At 38.3% G+C, this 20,371-nt stretch overlaps 1 protein-coding gene across 18 annotated transcripts in view; it reads left to right on the forward strand.

Annotated features, from left to right (window-relative positions):
- Pbrm1 (polybromo 1) overlaps window positions 1-20,371 on the forward strand; it is a 126,367-nt gene that overhangs the window by 25,927 nt on the left and 80,069 nt on the right. For 12 of the 18 annotated variants that reach the window (XM_042679715.1, XM_042679705.1, XM_042679716.1 and 9 more), the window contains 6 exons: window positions 305-448; window positions 5,115-5,231; window positions 10,832-10,900; window positions 14,972-15,070; window positions 18,385-18,470; window positions 19,319-19,414. In XM_042679715.1, the coding sequence (XP_042535649.1) occupies window positions 305-448; window positions 5,115-5,231; window positions 10,832-10,900; window positions 14,972-15,070; window positions 18,385-18,470; window positions 19,319-19,414 (611 nt within the window). The remainder of the gene's footprint in view (window positions 1-304; window positions 449-5,114; window positions 5,232-10,831; window positions 10,901-14,971; window positions 15,071-18,384; window positions 18,471-19,318; window positions 19,415-20,371) is intronic. The other 6 variants (XM_042679724.1, XM_042679713.1, XM_042679723.1 and 3 more) reach the window with 2 other exon arrangements.

Below are 20,371 nucleotides of genomic sequence, written 5' to 3' on the forward strand. Positions count from 1 at the left end.
CCAAGCCCAGAGTTCAAGCCCCATGACCGACCCCACTACCCCCGTCCCCCAAAACAAACCAAAATAACTGTCTACCACTTTTGCCACAGCTCTGCTTCAGGCTTTTTGCCAGCTAACTGGAGATGATTCTTGTGTATTTGGCCTGCCCGGGCTGGCTTCAGACCATGTTCCTCGGTTCTCAGCTTCCTGAGTAGTTAGGATTACAGGTGTGAGCCACCTACACTAGGCTTACGATTTAACTTTATTGATTTGCAATAAAATACTAAAATGATTTTTCCCCCTTTTTCTCTTTACTAATATTCAGCCAGATTCTCCTGAATATAAAGCTGCTTGCAAACTCTGGGATTTGTATCTTCGAACAAGAAATGAATTTGTTCAGAAAGGAGAAGCAGATGATGAAGATGATGATGATGATGGGCAAGATAATCGAGGCACAGTGACTGAAGGAGTAAGTTTGAAGCTCAAACCAGTGATGGATTGGCTATGATAGTGATTAGGAACACTGCCTATGATTCCCTCTCAGTTGTTATGCAGAGCTATGTTTTCTCTGCTGTTGTATTGGTAACTGGGTGGGTTAAATGGACATGTAGAGAGCCTGACTCTCAGTGATCTTGGGCAGTGTGTGCCATACAGGTTTTTAGTAGAATCATCTTAAGCAGATTTTTGTTGTTGTTGTTGTTGTTGTTTGGTCAGTTGTGAGGCTTGAACTCAGGGCTTGGATACTATCCCTGAAACTCTGTGCTCAAGGCTAGTGCTCTACCACTTGAGCCACAGCGCTGCTTCCATTTTTGAGTGGCTAATTGAAGATAGTCTCACAGGGACTTTTCTGCCCCAGCTGGCTTCGAACCGTGATCCTCAGAGCTCAGTCTCCTGAGTATAGCTAGGATTACTGGCGTGAGCCACCAGCACCTGGCACCTTAACAGTATTTTTAAATTTTAAGACTAATCCTGGGATGGGAAGGTGGCTCGGTGGTAGAGTGCTTGCCTTGCATGCATGAGGCCCTGGGTTTGATTCCTCAGTACCACATAATCAGAAAACACTGGAAGTGGCACTGTGGCTCAAGTGGTAGAGTGCTCACCTTGAGGTGAAGAGCTAGGGACAGTGCCCAGGCCCAGAGTTCAAGCCCCATGACCAACAAAAAAAGACTAATCCTAGGACATGCTAGAAGTGTTCCTTCCTCTGAAATGTTGTAGTCATTTTTACCTCTCCTTAGAATGTGACTCCTTTGGCTTTTCCTATGACTGACTTTTTAAATCATTCCAACTGTGAAAATCATGTCAATTGAAAGGGGACTTTACTGATTACCCTGTTTCAAATGGTCTCCATTTCTCCCTTTTTACTCTTATATTGCCTCATTATCACATTATTCTGTTCTGTAGTTCTCAGTTTTTAATCGCCATATGTGAAATAACTTACTAGTTTACATGTTTATTTTCTGTCATCTCAAAAATATCGTGATAGTTACTCAAATGCACCTTGTAGGTATATGCCTGTAATTCCAGTGCTTAGGAGGTAGAGAAAGAAGAATCATGAATTTCAGTTAGCCTGAGCTATGTGGTGAGACCCTGTCTCATAAAAGGACACAAATATTTCTCCATCTATCTTTGGTGTCTAGGTTATGCTTTATGTAGGTAGGGGTAAATATTTTCAGAAAGAAAAAATGTTTAGGAATCAAAAAAAAAAAGCCAGGCACTGGTGGCTCATGCCTGTAATCCTAGCTACTCAGGATGCTGATATCTGAGGATTTCAGTTCAAAGCCAGCCCAGGCAGAAAAGTCTGTAAGACTCTTATCTCTAGTTTACCACCAGAAAACTGGAAAGTAGCACTGTGGCTCAAGTGGTAGAGAGCTGACCTTGAGCTGAAGAGCTCAGGGACAGTGCCCAGGCCCAGAGTTCAAGCCCTACAACGGACAAAAAGAAAAGAAAAGAAAAATAGAATCACAATAGAATCTCTTCAGCAGATAAATGATAAACACAATACACGACATTTTACTTTCTCCAAAAAATTACCTAGATAGGCCTGTTTTGGAACTCCAGCACCAAAAGAAATATTAAGTGGATAAATTTCTCAAACTTCTTGGGGGTCTCAAACTATAATTGTGGTACTTTTTTAATTTCTTTGAAGAAATTAAGTGATTAGAACTAGTTAGATGACAACAAACAATAGGTATTTCCTGGAATTTTACTCTTAGTTATGAACATTGCCTGGTTAGGCAGACCTTACTATAGTTAATAAAAATAATGATTAAAAACGCCTATATTTAGGACTTGTCTATATTTATTTTGTATTTTATTTGTATAATTGATGAGACATTCAGAGTATCTTAAACATTTACTAGCCCTCCAAGCATCTTCCTAGCCCAAAAGTTTTTGTAAAAGGCAAAGGAGTTTTCAAGCTTTTTTTTTTTTCTTTTCTTTTTTTGGTCAGTTGTGGGGCTTAAATTCTGGGTATGGACACTGTCCCTGAGCTTTTCAGCTTAAGGCTAGTACTCTACCACTTTGAGCCACAGCGCCACTTCTGGTTTTCTGGTGGTTAATGGGAGATAAGAGTCTCATGGACTTTTTTGCTGTGGCTGGCTTTGAGCTGTGATCCTCAGATCTCAGCCTCCTGAGTAGCTAGGATTACAGGCATGAGCTACTGGCACTTGACAAGCTTCTTATTTATGAGACAAGATTTGCTTTGTTGGAATGTGGATTGATTGTATAGATAGATTGTATTAAAATTGTTAAAACCTACTCTCTGGTTACCTGTAACATGTTTCTAAAGGAGCTAGTTGGTTTAAGAGGAAAGAACTATTACTGCAGAACATTGCTCTCTTCTCCCTCCCCCTCTTTTTTTATGCCAGTCTTGGAGCTTAAACTTGGTCTGGGTGCTGTCCTTGAGCTTTTTTACTTAAGGGTAGCACTCTACCACTTAAACCACTTGGGCTATATTGGTAATTAATTGGAGAATCTCATGATTTTTCTCCCCAGGCTGGCTTGGAACCATAATCCTCACATCTCAGCCTCCTCAGTAGCTGGGATTATAAGTGTGAGCCACTGGCAATACCAGTGCTTTTATAATTCAAAAGAACCAGGTATGGTGGTTCACATCATAATTCCAGCTACTTGGGAAATAGAAATGAGAAGATCCCTGTTCAATGCCAGTTTAGGCAAAAAAAATTAATGAGATTCCTTCTTAACAAATAATCCATGTATGGTACTGTATACCCATAGTCAAAACTGCTTAGGTATAGGTAGGAGGATAATAAATCTGAGGTAAGTTCTGGACAAAAATTTTGAGATGCTATCTGGAAAATAAAAGCAAAATGAGGTAGAACAAGGCTTTGAGATTGAATCTCAGTATAGGACCTTAAAGCACAGATAAATATCAAAGTTTTAATTTCATTTTCACACAACAGTCAGACACCGGTGGCTTATGCCTATAATCCTAACTACTCAAGTGGCTGAGATCTGAGGATTGTGGTTGGAAGCCAACCCAGACAGGAAAATCTGTGACACTAAACTCTAGTTAACCTCCAAAAAGCCAGAAGTGGAGCTGTGGCTCAAGTGGTAGAGTAGTAGTAGCCTTGAGCACAAACTGTAAGGAGAGGGTTCAGGCCCTAAGTTCAAGCCCCAGAACCAGCATGTGTGTTCCTGTGCGTGCACAAATGCGAGCGCACATACACACACAATAAATAAATAAATAAATAACATAGTTTGAATATGAAGTGCCATTCATTATAAACCTTGACAGTGATATCCCATTGCACACTAGAAACTTGCTTCAAATTTAGACTTTCTTGGCCAAGTACTCTGTTAGACTTAAACTAAGTGTAACTATGTGTAGCCCAGTCAGTTTGAAGAGCAGAAATGGTGTACATCTCTACTCAGTTTTGTTTGTTTTGTTTTGTTTTGTTTTGTGGTCTGGTCGTGGGGCCTGTACTCTGGGCCTGGGCGCTGTCCCTCAGCTCTTCAGCTCAAGGCTAGCGCTCTACCACTTGAGCCGCAGCACCACTTCTGGCTTTTTTCTTTTTGCTTATGTGGTGCTGAGGAATCGAATCCAGGGCCTTAGGCATGCAAGGCAAGCGCTCTACCACTGAGCCACCTTCCCAGCCCTTTCTTTCTTTTTTTTTTTTTTCTACTCAGTTTTGACTTAACTTGAATTCAGTTATTAGTCCTAGCAGAGCACTGATTACTAGTTTTTAAGCCCAACTCTGTTTGTAATTATTGTCTTACTAGAATACCATCATATCAGTATATGGAAATGACCAAGTATTATATGGCATGTTTTCTCTAACTCAGTTACTAATATCCTAAAAATGTATATAAACATTTTCATTATTTCACATGTGGTGCTTGAACTTTGTTTTTTTGTTTTTTTGTTTTTGCCAGTCATGGGGCCTGAACTCTGGGCCTGGGCACTGTCCCTCAGCTCTTCAGCTCAAGGCTAGCGCTCTACCACTTGAGCCACAGTGCCACTTCTAGCTTTTTCTGCTTATGTGGTGCTGAAGAATTGAAGCCAGGGCCTCATGCATGCAAAGCAAGCACTCTACCACTGAGCTACCTTCCCAGCCCTGAACTTTGTTTTTAAAATGTTTATTGTGGAATAGAGTTCAGTAAAGGATCTGATCCAAGTGGTTTAGTTACAGAAATAAAATAGAGAACATCACTAGTTTTCATATAAGCTATTTTAGGGATGCAATTCTATGTAAAGCATTAAAGCATGCTTTTTTGTTTGTTTTGGTAATACTGGGGTTTGAACTTAGGGCCTTTTGATTGGCAGTACATGTTCAACTGCTTAGCCTCATTTCTCAGCCCTTTATTTTGGTTTTTGCCTATGTGTACATGTGGGCCATAATCTGCCTATTTTAGGCTTTTGGTCATAGTTAGGATAACAAGATAACACCAGGTCAACTTCTCAGTTAAGTAAGGGGTCTTGTAAACTCTTCAGTCCAAGCTGATCTTGAACTGTAGTCTTTCTATCAGTCCTACAGGCATGAACCTCCAATGTTCAGCTAGCATTGGAGCTTTTCATGGTATTACTGAAAGTTAAATTTAATATTACTTAGAAGTTGGTCTTCTTCTCTCATAAAGTACTTTTTTCTCCCCTCCTTTTCCCTTGCCCTTATAAGTCTTCTCCAAGTTACCTGAAGGAGATCTTGGAGCAGCTTCTTGAAGCCATAGTTGTAGCCACAAATCCATCAGGACGGCTCATCAGTGAACTTTTTCAGAAACTGCCTTCTAAAGTGGTAAGTGATATGATTAAGTGATATGACTGGTTATTTTTCAGATAGACTTCTCCCCTGCCCTTTGGGTAGGCTCAATGCAGCTACTTTAGGCTTCCCATTGTTGCTGGAATCACAAGTAACTATAGCCAGCTTCCTTCCATGGAAATGGAGTTGAACTGAAAACCACAGTCCTTCAATCTAAATCTCATATGGGTTGGAATGCCAGACAGAGTTGAGGAGAGTTCTCTGGAATATTTTTGCTTGCATTAGTTACAATCTCAGTCCTCACGTTCTCAGCCTTCCAAATAGGTAGGATTACAGGCATGACACCTAGCCATTGTCACCTGGCTAGCTATTAGGTTTTTGTTGTTTTTTTAAATTTTACATTATTATAAATCTCCAAATCTGAATCTCCATACCCACTAGGTACCAAGTCCACTTCTTTCATCCCCAAGTTCCTAAACTATCATTCTACTTTTGCCATGATTTTTTTCTATTGTATATATTTTTAAATTATAACTTACTTAAATTCTATTCTAATTATATAGTTCCTTCTGCTTTCTTTGGACTTTGTTGAATATTTTCCAAATTTAAAGTATATATAATACAATAATCATTCATATAATAGGGTATTTTTTATGTGTTTCATGTTGTTTCACGATTTTAACTACTCTTTAAGTACTCCATATAAGAAAAGCCAAGGCGGGGGGAGGCTCGGAAGGGATGTGAAGGATAAACAAAGGAGGAGGCTGCAGTGCTTGATAAGAAATGTACGCATTATCCTGCCCATGTAATTGTAACCCCTCTGTACAGTATGTTCACAAAAAAAAAATAAAATAAAATTTAATTTAAAAAAAAAAAAGGAAAAGAAAAGCCAAGGTTGGAGATGTGGCCTTGTCTAACATACTGAAGGCTCTGAGTTCAGTGTCCATTGGAGAGCTGGGGGAACCAATTCTGTATTTGTCTTTATGATTACTTATCTTACCATAATATTTTTAGGAGTTATCTTTGTTATGAGGTCAGACTTCCTTCTTTTTGAGGATGAATGATATTCCACAGTGTCAATGTATCACATTTTGCTTAACTATTATGTCATATTTGGATTGTTTCCATGTTTAGATATTGTGAATAATGCTGTTCTAAATGTGGGTGCACACATCTCAAGATCCTACTTCTTTTACTTATTTACTTATTATATATACCAAAGTGGCATTGTCCTTATACACCAATTCTATGTTTAGTTTTCTGAAGACTTGTTATATTTTTTTGTCTTAAAATTTTAAGTCATACTATGAATAGTTTATTACATGAATACCTATGATAGCAATGATTATATATTGTATTGCTAATATGTTCTAACTGTTCTACACCAATCAAGATACCCTATTATTTTATTTATTTATTTTTTGTACAGTTTTTATCCCATTATTTTAAATAACTAGTTTTGTCAGTGACTCATACGAAAAGCTGCATGCCATTCATCAGTTGCAAGTACTTTTTTTTTAACAAAGTTAGAATCTTTGTCCTCAGGAAATTCAGTGGGTTAGGAAAGAAGTAGATACAGAAGTAAATGATCACAATGAGAGTTAAGTGCTATCCCAAGGAAATACTTCATAATGTACACTGTTTCTTAGATATTTAAAAATGCTGGAGCCATGGAAATTTTTGGTTGTTTCACAGGCTAGATGTGAGTTAGATCTGTAGCCATTTTAATTGTTCTTGGATGTGAAACAAGGCACAGTTTGACTTCCCTGAACTTCTTTAATCTGGGGAAAAAAACAAGTTTTGATTTTTTTTGTTAACATCAGGTATTTTCTCCAAAGAACAAAATTTGTAGAAGAGCTCCAGATAATAAATGTCTCCAGGGCTGGGAAGGTGGCTCAGTGGTAGAGCGCTTGCCTTGCATGCATGAGGCCCTGGATTTGATTCCTCAGCACCACATAAGCAAAAAGAAAAAAGCCAGAAGTGGCGCTGTGGCTCAAGTGGTAGAGCGCTAGCCTTGAGCTGAAGAGCTGAGGGACAGCGGCCAGGCCCAGAGTTCAGGCCCCACAACTGGACCAAAAAACAAAAAACAAAACAAAAAATAAATGTCTCTGAACCAATAATGGATGTCTCAGGGATATCCCTCAATATGTGCAGTTTGTTAGGATGAGCTAAGATGTGGTCAATCAGAAATTGCTTAGAGAAGTGTCTGATGGCATACACCTATAATCTCATCCACTCAGAAAGCTGAGGTAGGAGAAGGAGAAGTTGGAAGGGAACTTGGAGATCCCATCTCAAAGAAAGAAAGGGTAGAGGCCTGGGGACCATAGTTCGTGCCTATAATTCTAGCTACTTAGGATTGCAGTTTGATGCTAGCCTATACAAAAATTTAATGAGACTCTAATCTCAACAACTAAACTATGATGATATGTGCCTATAATCCCAGCTATGTAGAAGACTGTAAGTAGGAAAATCAGGCAGGCCCCAATCCAAAACTTAAGGCTATCCTAAAATCACAAGAGCAAAAGGGCTGGAGCTTGGCTCAAATGGTACAAGGCCTGAATTCATACCTCAATACTGCTTCCAATCCCACAAAAAATGCCTAAAGGCTTGGTTCAAAGGGTTCTCCCTGAGTTTAGTCCCCAGTAAGCTCCCCTCCCACCCCCACCTCACATAGGAGTTTTATTTTGGCTCAGTACCAGGGGCTTATGTCCATAGATCTCAGAAAGCTGAGATCTGATTACTATGGATCAAAGCCAGTCCAGGTAGAAAAGTTTGCAAGGCCCACCATCAATTAACCAGAAAAATGCCAAAGTATAGTTGTTCTTCAATTGGTAGAGTAACAGCCTTGGGCAAAACAAAGCTGGTCAAGAGTGAAAGGCCCTGAATTCAGACTCTGTTATTTACACCAAAAAAAAGTTTCATTTTGAAAGGCCTTGCCTTAACTGAATGACTAATGCAGTAAACATAACATTAACAAAATTTGAACCTGATTTTTGATGGATGCTTCTGAATGCTTGTAAATATACATTTATATTATTTAGGTTGCAAAATTACAAAGGCTTGTAACGGGTGTTACAAATAACTTTCTTTTTCTAAGCTGGGCACTGGTGACTCACATCTGTAATTCTAGTTACTCAGGAGGCTCAGATCTGAGGATCGAGGTTTGAAGCCAGCATAAGCACACAAATCTAAGAGACTCTTATCTCCATTTAAGCAACAAAAAGTCAGAAGTTGAGCTATGGCTCAAAATGACAGTCTTGAATGAAAAAGCCAAGCAATAGGTCATGGTTCTGAGTTTAAGACCAGAACCATCATTCCCTCTCCTTCCCTCCAAAAAAGTACTTCATTCTTTTTTCCATGAATAGATTGTCTTTGGCCCTTAAAATTTTTGCAATTCAAGCTGGGCACCTGTGGCTCATGCTTGTAATCCTAGCTACTCAGCAAGGCTGAGATCTGAGGATTGCAGTTCAAAGCTAGCCTGGGCGGGAAAAGTCAGTAAGACTTTTATCCCCAATTAAGCATAGAAAAAGCTGGAAGTGGTACTCTGGCTCAAATGATAGTGTACTAACCTTGAGCAAAAGGAGCTCGGAGACAGTTCTAAGTCCCAGAGTTCGAGCCATAGGACTAGCACCCAAAAAACATTTTTTAAGTGTAATTTTATTTAGAAATTTTTTAGCTTAACATTTTAAAAAGATACTGTGTTTAGTGGGGTTCATTCCTGTAATCCTAGCTACTTAGGAAATTAAGATGGATCATGGTTCGAAGCCAGGTAGGCAGGAAAAGCCATGACACTTTTATTTATTTTTATTTATTTATTTTTTGGGTCCGGTCATGGGCCTGAACTCTGGGCCTGGGCGCTGTCCCTCAGCTCTTCAGCTCAAGGCTAGCACTCTACCACTTGAGCCATAGCACCACTTCTGGCTTTTTTTTTTTTCTGGTTATGTGATGCTAAGGAATCGAACTCAGGGCCTCATGCATGCAAGGCAAGCGCTCTACCACTGAGCCACCTTCCCAGCCCCAACACTTTTATTTTTAATATTTTTATTAGCTTTAAGTTGTTGTACAAAGGAGTTTTCATTCACCGAAGCAGTTTATGAATACAGTGTGTCTTGATCACCTTTCATCACCCACATCTCTCAACCTATCCCTTTTCTTGCTTATCTTAATTTGAGATTATATATCGAATTTTTTGCAATTGAACAAAGCAGTTTATGTGTTCAGTATCTTGATCTGTGTCACCACTTCAACATCTTCACTACTTCAACATCTTCACCCCTCTTTGACCCACCCCTTCTCTTATATTTCTCAGTTCTCTGGTACATGCAGTGAATTCTTGCCTGCATTCTTCCCACTTTCCTTTTTCATTCTTCTACTCCCCTCCACTCTGCCCCACTCTCCCCTCTTGCAAGTACCCATTTTCTGGTACTTATTTTGTTGGACTTTGACTTAGTCTTTTTAAATTATTAAATTTAAATTATAATATTTAATTAATTAAATTATAATAGTTGCACTCTCATAGAGTCTTGTACACTTAATTAATTTGTAACCTCTTGTTTACCACCCAGTGTGATTACTTGTAGATTTATAGGCATATTCTAGCTACCATAAATGGGAAAAACATGTAATCTATGTTTCTCTGGGTCTAGCTTACATTCGCTTAATACAATTTTTTTTTCCAAGTCTTTCCATTTTCCATGAGACTCTTATCTTTAATTAACCACCAAAAAGCCAGAAATGGTAGCGTACCAGCCTTAAGCACAATAGATCAGGGATAGTGCCAGGCCCTGAGTTTAAGGCCCAGGACCAGGACTTATGTTATAGCAAATTGTTTGTATAATGATAACTATCAGATACCAAATATAAACTCCTGTAACCTGCTATTGAGCGTTTAATGAAGCTTCTTAAAATTATATTAATAGCCAAACATGGTAGTAGTAAATATTAGTGATCTAATCACTCTAGAAGCTAAGGCAGGTGGACAGAGAGTTTGAAGCCAGCATGGTCTACATAGTGAGACCCTGTGTAAAAATAATGATAAAAGTAGCTAGATGCCAATGTTTTATGCCTTTAATCCTACTTATTCAGGAGGCTAAGATCTGAGGATCAAAGTTTAAAGCCAGCTAGACAGGAAAGTCTTGGAGACTGATTGTCTATTAACTACCAAAAAAAGCCAGAAGTGGAGCTGTGACTCCAATGATAGAGCACTAGCCTTGAGAGGGGAAAAAAAAAAAAAAGCTCAAGCAAGCAGGTCCTGATTTTAAGCCCCAAAACAAACACACACACACACACACACACACACACACACACACACACACACACACACACACACACACACACACACACACACACACACACACACACACACACACACACACACACACACACACACACACACACACACACACACACATCATCTTTTACATAAAATGTAGCAATAGGCTATATAGCTTAGTCTTTAGACACACACACACACACAAATCATCTTTTACATAAAATGTAGCAATAGGCTATATAGCTTAGTCTTTAGCCATGCAATTCATAAGGCTGTTCATGCAGGTTGAAGAACGGATTGTTACTTCATTTGAATTCAATTGGGTAATTTAACTCATTGAGCATACCTGGTTTTTGTCTTCCAGCAATATCCAGACTATTATGCAATAATTAAGGAACCTATAGATCTCAAGACCATTGCCCAGAGGATACAGGTATGAAAGTAACCAATTGTAATTATATGTTTTAGAGCAGATTTGCCATAGACTTTCTAGGAGCTTTTACAAAGCAAAGAAACAGATGTTTCTGTTTAAGGGGTTTTGTTATCAGCAAATAATAAAAACAAGATCATTGCTAATTGTAGCTTTGGCTTGTGTCTTAGGACAAAAATTAGGACTTGAGGTTGAGCCTTTGCCTAATATGAGCATAATTTTAGGTGTTAGTCTTTGCCATGGGGGTCAGGTGAATAGTGGATTAATTGGATTAATTGTAGACATTTGTGACTATGAAAGGTATTTTGGCAATAAAAGCTTGTTTATTTTATCTACCTCCAAATAGCTTTAGGATATCTTAGAATAAGAGTTACAGCAGATTAATAGAGTATAAGGTCAATGAACATAAATACTTCTTTTCTGTCTTCCTCCTCATCACTATTTCTCCTCAGTAGTTATAACTAGCATTCATATACATTTACTATATATCTAGCACTGTTTTAAGTGCTTTGTGTATATTAACTAAGTCATTCTTACAACTCCATGGGCTAGATAAACCATTATGATTCTCATTTTACAGGTTAAAAAGCAAGGCTGGAGAAGTTAGCCTGCTCAAGAGCTAGAATTTGAAACTAGACAGTCTAGCTTCAGTGTTTATGCTCTTAACTCTTATCTATATTTACTGTCCCCATGGAATACTTAATAAATATTAACTGAGTAATGAGTGATTGTCATTTACAGCTTGATAATCAGGGTTAAAGGAAGGTATGCTGAGAAATCATGTGAGAGTAGTTTGTTTTAGGGAATACTGGAGTTTTGAACTCAAGGGCCTAGTGCTTATTAGGAATTTCTTGATGTAAAGCCCAATAACTAAAGTTTTTTAAAACTAAAAAGCTTTATCTCCTGCTTTATCTAAAGTTTGTTTTTTTTTTTAAACCTATAAAACATGCAGTGGCTCCTGCCTGTAATCTTAGCTACTCAGGAGGCTGATATTTGAGGATTACAGTTCAAAGCCAGCTCAATCAGACACGTCCATAAGACTCTTATCTCCAATTAACCACCTGAAAGGCCAGAAGTGGAACTGTGGCTCTAGTAGTGGAGTACTAGCCTTGAGCGGATAAAGCTCAGGGACAGCACCCAAGTCTTGAATTCAAGCCCAAGGACTTGGACAAAAATTTTTTCTGTTACTTTTTAGATAGAGTCTTGTGCATTTTGCCTGGGCCATTCACATTGTGATCCTCCTGGAGTTAAAGGTGTACACTATTTTGCCTGGCCATTTAGAAATGTAGTTTTTATGTTATAGTTCTTTTTCCCAGCTCTGTATATCACTGTCACTGGTCAGCTGCCCTGTTTGCTGAGTCATGGAGGTCTATGGTGATATATGTAAACCAGCTCATATAGCCCTATAGGATGAGACCCTAGTCAGTGTGTCACTCATCCTTGGGATAAGAAGGGTTTGTTGTGGCTGGGAAGGTGGCTCAGTGGTAGAGCGCTTGCCTTGCATGCATAAGGCCCTGGGTTCGATTCCTCAGCACCACATAAGCAGGAAAAGAAAAGCCAGAAGTGGTGCTGTGGCTCAAGTGGTAGAGTGCTAGTCTTGAGCTGAAGAGCTGAGGAACAGTGCCCAGGCCCAGAATTCAGGCCCCACAGCCGGACCAAAAAAAAAAAAAAGAACATTTATGGACTGGGAATGTGGCTCAGTGGTAGAGTGCTTGCCTTGCATGCATGAGGCCCTGGGTTCTATTCCTCAGCACCACATAAGCAAAAAGAAAAAAGCCAGAAGTGGCGCTGTGGCTCAAGTGGTAGAGCACTTCAGCCTTGAGCTGAAGAGCTGAGGGACAGCACCCAGGCCCAGAGTTCAGACCCCACAACCAGACCCAAAAAAAAAAGGATTTGTTACTTGCAGGAGATAAAGCAAAAAGGAAGACTTGATGTATTTATTAGTCTCATTGAGCAAGGAAACTGATTATATAGCGATTTGGCAAAAGGGAGCAACTTCCTTGGCATTGAAGTTTCTAACATCTATCTATGGAGATGATATCTTTATAATACTAAAAATTAGATTTTTTTTTTTTTTATCAGTAGTGGGGCTTGAACTTCTGGGCCTGGGTGCTGTCCCTGAGCTCTTCACCTGAAAGCAAGCACACTACCACTTGAGCCACAGTGCCACTTCTGATTTTCTGGTGTTTATTGGAGATAAAGAGTCTCATAGATTTTCCTTCCTGGGCTGTCTTTGAACCCTGATCCTCAGATCTCAGCTTCCTAAGTAACTAGGGTTGCCAGGATGAGCCACCAGTGCCTGGCTTAAAAAATCAGATTTTAAATGCCTCTAAGTCAGCTCTTATCTTCTCTCTCTTGCTTATCATCTTCTTTCTTTCAAAAGGCCTACAGTCACGTCACCTTCTTTTATTATTACCCTTATGTACTATTTTAATTTTTATTTTTTGTCGGTCGTCGGTCTGGGCCTGGGCACTCTCCCTCAGCTCTTTAGCTCAAGGCAAGCACTCTACCACTTGAGCCACAGTGCCACTTCTGGTGTTCTGGTGGTTTATTGTAGATAAGACTCACGGACTTTACTGCCTGGGCTGGCTTTGAACCACGATCCTCAGATCTCAGCCTCTCGAGTAGCTAGGATTACAGACATGAGCCACCAGCACCCAACTCTATTATCATTATTTTATGTACTAATTATTGGTATAATCTTTCCTGCTACACTGATGAGAGGCTGTCTAGTCCTTTCTACAACTTGCTTTTTGATCCTGGCTTTCTTCCTGCTATCCCACTGTTCAGAGACTTAACTCATTTCCTAATCCTTGAACCAAATAATCAACTCTGACTACCTTTGGCAAAAAGGGAATTTATGAAAAATATATTGACTATCTTATGGAATTGTTAAAGTAGATGACTGGGGAACTACCCTTCAGAAAATGGGCAGAACAGGGATATGCACAGAGTCTTTGTGCCATTTCTGTTACCACTGTCATTTTCCACTGTTGGTCTTAGATGCTTTCTAGTCCACTGTTAGAATACTCCTACTCTGCAGAAGTCAGGAATGAATTTCTGCCATTCTCTGGCCATTGCTTTAGTCTTTTCAGGCTAATGTGAACTAGCTGGCCCATGGGTATTTCTCTTTGCCATGCTGCCAGACTTCTGGTAAAGCAGTCGTCTTTTATTCTTATTACTCCTACCTTCCATCCATTCTGGATTCTCTCCAAATAAGATGAATGTTCTGATACCGGGTAGAAAATAACTTGCCTTGGGCTGGGATGTAGCTCAGTGGCAAAGCGCTTGCCTAGCAAGTGCAACGTCTTGGGTTCGATCCCCAGTACCAAAAAAGAAAAGACAAAAAAAATACAGTTAAAAATAAAAAAAGAAAAAAGAACTTGCCTGGTTTTTGGATTCTGCCTCTTTTGGCCTTGTATATACAGTTCTACCATTCACCATGCCCCAGGTTATTTTTTCTAGAACCTGTCCTGTTTTATTCTGTGTATTATCATTTGTCATGTATGCCTTTTACATAGCGTGTGTACCTCCTTACTTTCCCTTGTAAATTGAGGCCAACTATATGCGTGTCCTACAGTTATTTTTGACTGACTGAGGTTTGGAATGTCACAGCTCTGTGACATAGTAAGTACTCTTTGCTGGATTCATTTTATGTTTTACTTCAAATGGCCTGGAGGGAATTTTACATCATATTGAATGAATGATTTAATATGAATTAATGAATTAATGTGTGAAACATCTAAAATAGCACTTGGCACATAGTAACCACTGGGAACTAGTAATAATTTATAAAAGAGAAAATTAGGGCTGGGATGTAGCTCAGTGGCAAAAGTGCTTGCCTAGCAAATGCAACATCCTGGGTTCGATCCCCAGTACCAAAAAAGGAAAGACAAAAAAGAATAAAATAATAGAGAAAATTACTTCATACATTGTTCACATATGTATTTTCCAATGAAGTCTTACAATATGTTGATAATTTAAAACTATATGGATTTCTTTACTTTCTTTTTTTAAGTTCTATTTATTTAACTTTCATTAAGAGAAATTGCTCTATTTTATTGTTTACTATAGAATGGAAGCTACAAAAGTATTCACGCAATGGCCAAAGATATAGATCTCCTAGCAAAAAATGCCAAAACTTACAATGAGCCTGGTTCTCAAGTATTCAAGGTTAGTTTTTTGTTGTTATTTTCATTGATAAGAGTAGATACTTTAAGTTAGGATCAATAATTTTTATATAACAACTTCACTGAATTATAATTCACATATCATACATTTCATTCATTTAAAATGTAATCATTTTTAGCATATTCACAATGTTGTATGCCCATTACTCCAATCAGTTTCAGTCACTCTTCATTTTTCTCCAACTTCCCCACCCTTTAGACAGCCACTTTCTGTCTCTGTACATTTGTCCATTCTGGATATGTTATAAAAATGTCTAGTATATGGCATGGATACCTTTGTGACAAGATTTCTTCATTTAGCATAATGTTTTTAAGGTACATCCATATAGTACTTGTGTCAGTACTTCTTTTTTGTGTGTATGTGCCAGTCCTGGGGCTTGATCTCAAGGCTGGGTGCTGTCCCTAGGTTTTCTGCTCAAAGCTAGTGCTCTGCCACTTGCCAGAACTCCACTTCTGACTTTTTGGTGGTTAATTGGAGCTAAGAGTCTCACAGACTTTCTAGCCCAGGTTGGCTTTGAGCTGTCATCCCCAGATCTCAGCCTCCTGAGTAGCTAAGATTATAGGCATGAGCCACCAGCACTTGGTTAGTGCTTTTTTTTTTTTTGGTCAGTCGTGGGGCTTGAACTTGGGCTTGGGCCCTGTCCCTGAGCTCTTCAGCTCAAGGCGAGCGCTCTACTTGTTGGGCCACAGCACCACTTCCGGTTTTCTAGTGGCGTATTAGAGATAAGAGTCTTATGGACTTTCTTGCCTGGGCTGGCTTTGAACCGCAATCCTCAGATCTCAGCCTCCTGAGTAGCTAGGATTACAGGTGTGAGCCATCAGTGCCTGGCTAGTACTTCTTTTTATTGCTGAATAATATTCTTTCTTGTAAATATATTTAATAATTTGTTGGTAGACCATTGAATTATTTGCATTTTTGGCTATTATAAATAATGTGCTATAAACATTCACATGTAAATCTATATGTACTTTATTATATCTATATGTGTATATACATTTGTTTACATTCATATGCTTCATAGATTTACTTCCTAGAAATGGAATTGCTTGGTTTTATGATATGTATATGTTAAGTTTTTCCAAAATAACTATGCTGTTTCACATTCCTACCAACAGTGTACAAATGTTGCAGTTTCTTCACATTCTTAAGAACAGGTTTTTCACTTTTGTTTTTATTACAGCCATTCTATTGGGTATGATGTGGTATGTTGTTCTAATTTTGACTTCCCTTTCCCTAAAATTTCCCTAATATACTCAACATCTTTTCATGTGTGTATGTGTATTTTTTTTGGAGCGATGTCTATTCTTTTGCCCATTTTTAAATTGAATTACTTCTCTTTTTATTGTTGCATTTTAATAATCCTTTATATATTCTGTATATCATACCCCGGTTTCGTTTTTAAGAATTTTATAGTTTTAGGCCTCTCAGCATCATTGGCTGCTGCCATGTATGTGGGGGGACCAAGCTCGAGCTTGCAATAAAGACTCCTTTGTTTTGTTTTTTTTTTTTGTTTTGTTTTTTAAAAAAAAGAATTTTGTAGTTTTAGCTCTTAGATCCTTTCATTCAGTTTTTTCTTTTGGTCAGTTGTGGGGCTTGAACTCTGGGCTTGGGCGCTGTCCCTGCGCTCTTCAGCTCAAGGCAAGCACTCTACCACTGAGCCACAGCACCACTTCCAGTTTTCTAGTGGTTTTTATTGGAGATAAGAGTCTCACGGGGGGCTGGGAAGATGGCTCAGTGGTAGAGTGCTTGCCTTGCATGCCTGAGGCCCTGGGTTCGATTCCTCAGCACCACATAAGCAAAAAGAAAAAAGCCGGAAGTGGCGCTGTGGCTCAAGTGGTAGAGCGCTAGCCTTGAGCTGAAGAGCTGAGGGACAGTGTCCAGGTCCAGAGTTCAGGCCCCACGACTGGACCCAAAAAAAAAAAAAAGTCTCACGGACTTTCCTGCCTGGGCTGGCTTTAAACCACAATCTTCAGATCTCAGCCTCCTGCATAGCTAGGATTACAGGCATGAGCCATCAGTGCCTGGCTTTTCATGCAGTTTTTGATCCAAAAATTTCTGTTTGCTTGGTAGAAGTCCAGATTTATTTGTTTACATGGGATACTATCCCAACACAATAGATTATAAAAAGATTATTCTTTCTCAATTGAAGTTTCTCAGCATTCTTATTGAAAATCCAAATCACCATATAGGGATTTAAATCTAATTTCTTGTTTCTGTTCTAGTAGTCATCTAAATGTTTGTTCTTAGGCCAGACAATTCATTTTTTTATCCTCTTAAAAATATTGATTTATTCTTTGCATTAACCTTTGTATATATAAAAAGTAGCCTATGTACTGTAGTATACAATGTAAAATAATTATTTCATTGTGTTGCTATTGCCTCTTAGAAATTTTGTAGTCACTATTCTAATGAATAGTTGCTTCTAGAAGTTTCTGCATTAGTCATACATTAGGAATTTATAAAAGATTACTCAGAAAATCTTTCAGCTTTAAAATTATTAGACTTTTTTGACTGCTGACCCAGTACTCAAAATTCTGTTGTTAGCTAATATTAGCTTTTTGTTTATTTTTAATTTTTTGAGACAAGAAGTCACTATATAATCCAAGCTAGCCTCAATTTTACAATCCTTTTGCCCTCTTGGATTACAGGTGTATGTCACTATACATATGTATATTAACATTTCATATTGAGAACTTTTGAGGAAAAATCAAGAATAAATTATGAAGTCCTTGTAGTCTTAGTCCTTATAGAATATTTTAAAAATATAGTACTAGTTGTTGGTTGATATATATAATAATTTTCTTTTTGCTCTAATTAGTTTTCTTTAACTGAGTTTTAAAGAGAAAGGACACTTTCAATGTGTTATGTTAGTGTCCTGTTAATTTAAATAAGTATATAAACTGGAAATTTCTTTAAATTTTTAGGTCAGGATACAATAGAATTCATTATATTTTGCCATTGGATCTTTATGTATTGCTTGACTAATTAGTAAAGGACTAGGAATCTTTTTAGCTTATTTTTAATTAGTGACAACTTTATGAAAATATTTTCAGAAGTCTGTAAAAAGGTTAGAGATGGAGTTTAATGGGTATTAAATGGGAAGAGGGCCATAAAAAGGGCTTAGGGCCTGAGTGAGGGCAATTCTAGCTATATATCTATAAAAACGTCTTTTTTTATTTGTTTGGGATTGATTGATTTTTTTCCTACTCCGTTTATAAGTCAATTAATTTTAACCATTTTTTGTTTGTTTGATTTTTCCTGTTCTTTTTTTAAGCCAAGTAATTTTATCTTGACAGGATGCAAATTCAATTAAAAAAATATTTTATATGAAAAAGGCAGAAATAGAACATCATGAAATGGCTAAGTCAAGTCTTCGGATAAGGTTGGTTAAAAATGTTTAAGAGCTTTGTGTCTTTAAATTTGGTGATTTTTTTTTTTTAAGTAAATGAAATCAGTACAATGGAAAATAAGATTTATGTTACATTTAAGATCTTATTTATAATTGACTACGTAAATCTGAAAAGAATAGAGGTAATTTATTTAGCCCCTTAAATGCAACTTTATTGAGAACTTTATTTAGAAAGAAACGTTTTGGACCTGGAAACATAGCTCAAGTGGTAAAATACCTGCCTATCAAGTATTATAGAAATTAGAAGTATTGTTAAGATTTCTAACACCACTACATATTTTATTTCCTTATGAGTACAAACATATGTATATAATACTATACATGTAACATATATAATAAATGAATATGTAAATTATGGTTGTGTATAATTTACAACACTATATATTTTCAATAACTATATTTAGCCAGGAGATCTGGAAGTTTTATTTTGTCTTTCCCTTCACTAGCACTGTAACTTAGAACAGGCCTCAGTTTGGGGATTCTTATTCCTCTTACCTGGAATGGGAAGGTTGGGTGACTACTTCCAAACCTTTCTTTTGGCTCTCCATTTGTTCTAATATCATGTCCTATGGTTCTGCAGTAACCATAAGCTCTCAAGGACTAACCCTAGTCTGTTTTCTTCTATAGACTCCAGATCCCAAAGCAATTCCTGCTTACCTAGTTGAAGCTCAGAAATGTTTTGTTATTTCTGTTAGAAAAAAATAAAATGATTGTCTTGTTTTACCCAACATTCTATTTTTAGCTATCAAGTTTCTGAGCTTTATTTATATGTATATATATACACATACATACATACATACATACATATTGTCTTTGGATAGGACTGCATCAAATTTGGCTGCAGCCAGGCTGACTGGTCCTTCTCATAGTAAAGGAAGCCTTGGTGAAGAAAGAAATCCTACTAGCAAGTATTACCGGTGAGCAGAAGAGGGTTTAATCTTAAAGTTGACCCATGCTTCTGATTGTAGACAAACTACTATTTGCCTGATAGGTATCTTGAAGTAATATGTTTAGGTTATTAGGAGAATTGATTATCAAGTGCTTTAAAAAGTTGAAGTATGAGCTGGGTGCCAGTGGCTCATGCCTGTAATCCTAGCTACTCCAGAGGCTGAGATCTGAGGATCACGGTTCAAAGCCAGCCCGGGCAGGAAAGTCCATAAGACCACCAGAAAACCGGAAGTGGTACTATGGCTCAAGTGGTAGAGTGCTAGCCTTGAGCTGAAAAGCTCAGGGACAGCACCCAGTCCCAGAGTTTAAGCCCCATGACCGACCAAAAAAAAGCTGAAGTATGGGTTGGGAGTGTGTCTCAAGCGGTTGAACAAGGGCTGGGAAGGTGGCTCAGTGGTAGAGCACTTGCCTTGCAAGCCTGAGGCCCTGGGTTCGATTCCTCAGCACCACATAAGCGAAAAGAAAAAAGCCGGAAGTGGCGCTGTGGCTCAAGTGGTAGAGCACTAGCCTTGAGCTGAAGAGCTGAGGGACAGCGCCCAGGCCCAGAGTTCAGGCCCCACGACCGGACCTAAAAAAAAAAAAGAAAGAAAAAAAGAGGTTGAACAACTGCCTAGCCAGCTCAAGGCTATAGGTCAAACTCTAATACCACCAAAAAAAAAAAAGGTTAAGGTATGAGCTGGGCATGGGTACATCCCTGTATTCCCAGCACTTGGGCTTAAAAGAAGGGAATCACAAGTTCAAAGCTAGTCTAGCCTACATCATTTTCCTTGTCACATTAGGGGGAAAAAATAGCTAGGCACTAGTGGCTTTTGCCTGTAATCCCAACTACTCAGGGGGCTAAGATCTGAGGATCAGTTTGAAGTCACCCTGGACAGGAAAGTTAGTGAGACTCTTTATCTCTAACTACCAAAAAAAAAGCCAGAATG

The sequence above is a fragment of the Dipodomys spectabilis genome, unplaced genomic scaffold (assembly GCF_019054845.1).
Source record: "Dipodomys spectabilis isolate Male_0828 unplaced genomic scaffold, ASM1905484v1 ptg000054l, whole genome shotgun sequence".
Lineage (NCBI taxonomy): Eukaryota > Metazoa > Chordata > Mammalia > Rodentia > Heteromyidae > Dipodomys > Dipodomys spectabilis.